The sequence below is a fragment of the Lactuca sativa genome, chromosome 5, assembly GCF_002870075.4.
Source record: "Lactuca sativa cultivar Salinas chromosome 5, Lsat_Salinas_v11, whole genome shotgun sequence".
Classification (NCBI taxonomy): Eukaryota; Viridiplantae; Streptophyta; class Magnoliopsida; order Asterales; family Asteraceae; genus Lactuca; species Lactuca sativa.
In genome coordinates this window covers 196,938,605-196,941,137 of record NC_056627.2, presented here as the reverse complement: position 1 = coordinate 196,941,137, position 2,533 = coordinate 196,938,605, and the positions used below count along the sequence as shown (strand labels likewise).

General features: G+C 33.1%; 1 protein-coding gene across 1 annotated transcript; it reads left to right on the top strand.

Moving 5' to 3' along the window:
* Positions 1-558: 558 nt before the first annotated feature.
* Positions 559-2,312, top strand: LOC128134288 (uncharacterized). The gene is made up of 4 exons (XM_052771844.1): positions 559-700; positions 1,081-1,100; positions 1,159-1,651; positions 1,870-2,312. Exons 1-4 carry the CDS (start codon positions 559-561, stop codon positions 2,310-2,312), a joined length of 1,098 nt encoding a protein of 365 aa, XP_052627804.1.
* Positions 2,313-2,533: the final 221 nt, after the last annotated feature.

Below are 2,533 nucleotides of genomic sequence, written 5' to 3'. Positions count from 1 at the left end.
GTAAAGTTTTAGCAAAACTAATGTGTATATGTATATATATATTTGTATATATGTGTGCAAAATTGTGTGTATATTGGTGTATATATTTGTGTAACGTCTTTTTGTATATGTACATATATTTGTGTTTATGTGTGCAAATATGTGTATATATTTGAGTAACCTGTTTGTCATTTATTCCTTAGACATGGCAGAAAAGAGAAATAGAGCTAGTTGGTTTTCGGATTTTGTCAACAAAACTTTTCTTAATGCATGTATCAAAGAACTAACAAGTAACGGTAGGGAGGGTAGTGGTCTCAAAGGTTCCTCATGGAATACAATAGCTGAAAAACTAAAAAAAGAACATGACTTTGTTGTTGAGAAAAAACAAATGAAATATCGTTATGACTACTTGAAAAGCAAGTATTCAGTTTGGTTGAAATTAAAAAACAAAACTGGGAATCTCTATAATCCTCACATGCAAGTGGAGATTCGTCTGCTCGGTCTAAAAATAAAAGAGGAAAACGAAATGAACCCACGGACACACTGGATGATGACATAAGAGAGGTTGGCAAGGAAATTATGAAGGCGGCTCAGGCGTTCGCGCAAACTAATAATCTTGACAAGGAGATGGATGAATGTATTGAAAAATTGAAAGCCTTGGAGTGGGGAAATTCTGATCCGAAGTACATCACTGCACTTATGTTGTTCGCTAAAAATCCTGGTAACAGGAAAATTTGGTTACGCCTCGAGTCTTCGACTTGTGAGTTGTGGGTGAAAAGTGGGGGAAATAATTTTGGATTACTTGGTTGACTTTAGTATGACTTTAGGATGTTTTTGTCTTTATGCTTTATGGATTTATATTATGGTACATGGTATGGATTTTTATGTGTAGGGTTGTTATGTGTTTATGTTTAGGATTTTTAAGTTTAGGTTGTTTATGTGTTATGTTTAGGATTGTTAATTGGTATTGACTTTTTTGTTATGGATTTTTATGTTATGGATTTTTATTTTATGGAGTTATATGCCATCCATTTTAATGTTATTGATTAATTTTATGGTTTATGTTATAAAACTTATGTTATTTGTATTAACATGTATCAGGTTACATATGGATAAGGAAGGTGAGTTTTTAGGTTTCCTTATACTCTCATGCTATTGGTTGATGTTGGTTCTAAAAAGAAAAAAAGAATTGAAAGAATAAAAGCTAACGAATCGGAAGAAATTGGGCATGCATATACACAAGATTTGATACATGGAGATCCTATACAATGTTTTGATATGATACGTCTTTCACAATATGCATTTGTATTATTATGCAATCATTTTACTCAAAGAAATTGGTTGCAACATAGTAGGACAATAAGCGTTGAAGAGAAGATAACTATATTTTTACATGTTGTAGGACATAATGAATGTTTTCGAGCTGTTAAAGAAAGATTTCACCACTCCATACAAACGATTCATCAATGTTTTCATGAAGTGCTAAAAGCAATGATGTGCTTCGCAAGAGAAATTATTGTACCAACATCTTCTAATACAACAAAAAATACCTCAGAATGTTATAGACGGCTAAAAAACATATTTCCTGGAGCATTAGGTGCACTAGATGGAACACTTGTACATGCAGTTGTGCCCATTGATGAACAAACTCGCTATAGGGGAAGAGGAAAAGGTGAATGTTATCAAAATGTAATCGGAATTTGTGATTTTGATATGATATTCACCTTTGTATGGGCTGGATGGGAGGGCATAGCACACAATTCTAGAGTTTTGAAAGAAGTTGCATTTAATCTGACTTCTGGATTTCCATTCCCTCCACCAGGTTTGTCATTTTTCTATAAGTTTTATTATCTATATTATTTATATGATTAAATTGTCACCCATCTACAGATAAATATTACCTTTGTGATGCCGCATACACCAACACCCGTGGATTTATGGCTCCTTACCGCAATACTAGGTATTGGTTAGCTGATTTTCGAAGAAACAGAGCTTTAACTAAGGAAGAAAGGTTAAATCATGCTCATGCACAACTTAGAAATTTCATTGAACGTGCTTATGGTGTATTGAAGGCGAGATTTCCAATTTTAAAACGTATGGCTCCTTATCCTTTTCCAGTGCAAAGAGACATAGTCATTGCCTGTGTCGCGGTCCATAATTTTATAAAGAAGTACGATATTGAAAATGACCTATTTACGAGCTTTGAACAAAACAATATGGTTACTCCTAATGTGGGAGGTGGAGGAAGTGAGGGCCAAAACATACAAGGCATAGAATGGGGTTCGGAAGCCGTTGAGTATATGACTACTTTGCGTGACCAGATTGCTAATTAGTTACTTTCAAATGGTTCACGTTAAATGATATAATTTTTTATTATGTATGACTATGTGTATTTGGATTTTGTATTACACTTCCTATTTGGATTTATAATTATGTATGTTTAATTTGGATTTAATGTGATAACTTTTATTTGTATAATTATTTTATCCGGCACAAAAGGACAACATAAGGATAATATGGTAATTTTAATCATTCAGCACAATCAGTCAGATAA

What these genes read in the sequence shown, in the direction of transcription:
- LOC128134288 (XM_052771844.1), top strand. Translation starts at nt 559, where the DNA reads ATGAAGGCGGCTCAGGCGTTCGCGCAAACTAATAATCTTGACAAGGAG. An exon ending in GTTGTTCGCTAAAAATCCTG is followed by an intron (nt 701 to 1,080) that starts GTAACAGGAAAA and finishes AACATGTATCAG; the next exon opens with GTTACATATGGATAAGGAAG. An exon ending in CTATAGGGGAAGAGGAAAAG is followed by an intron (nt 1,652 to 1,869) that starts GTGAATGTTATC and finishes ACCCATCTACAG; the next exon opens with ATAAATATTACCTTTGTGAT.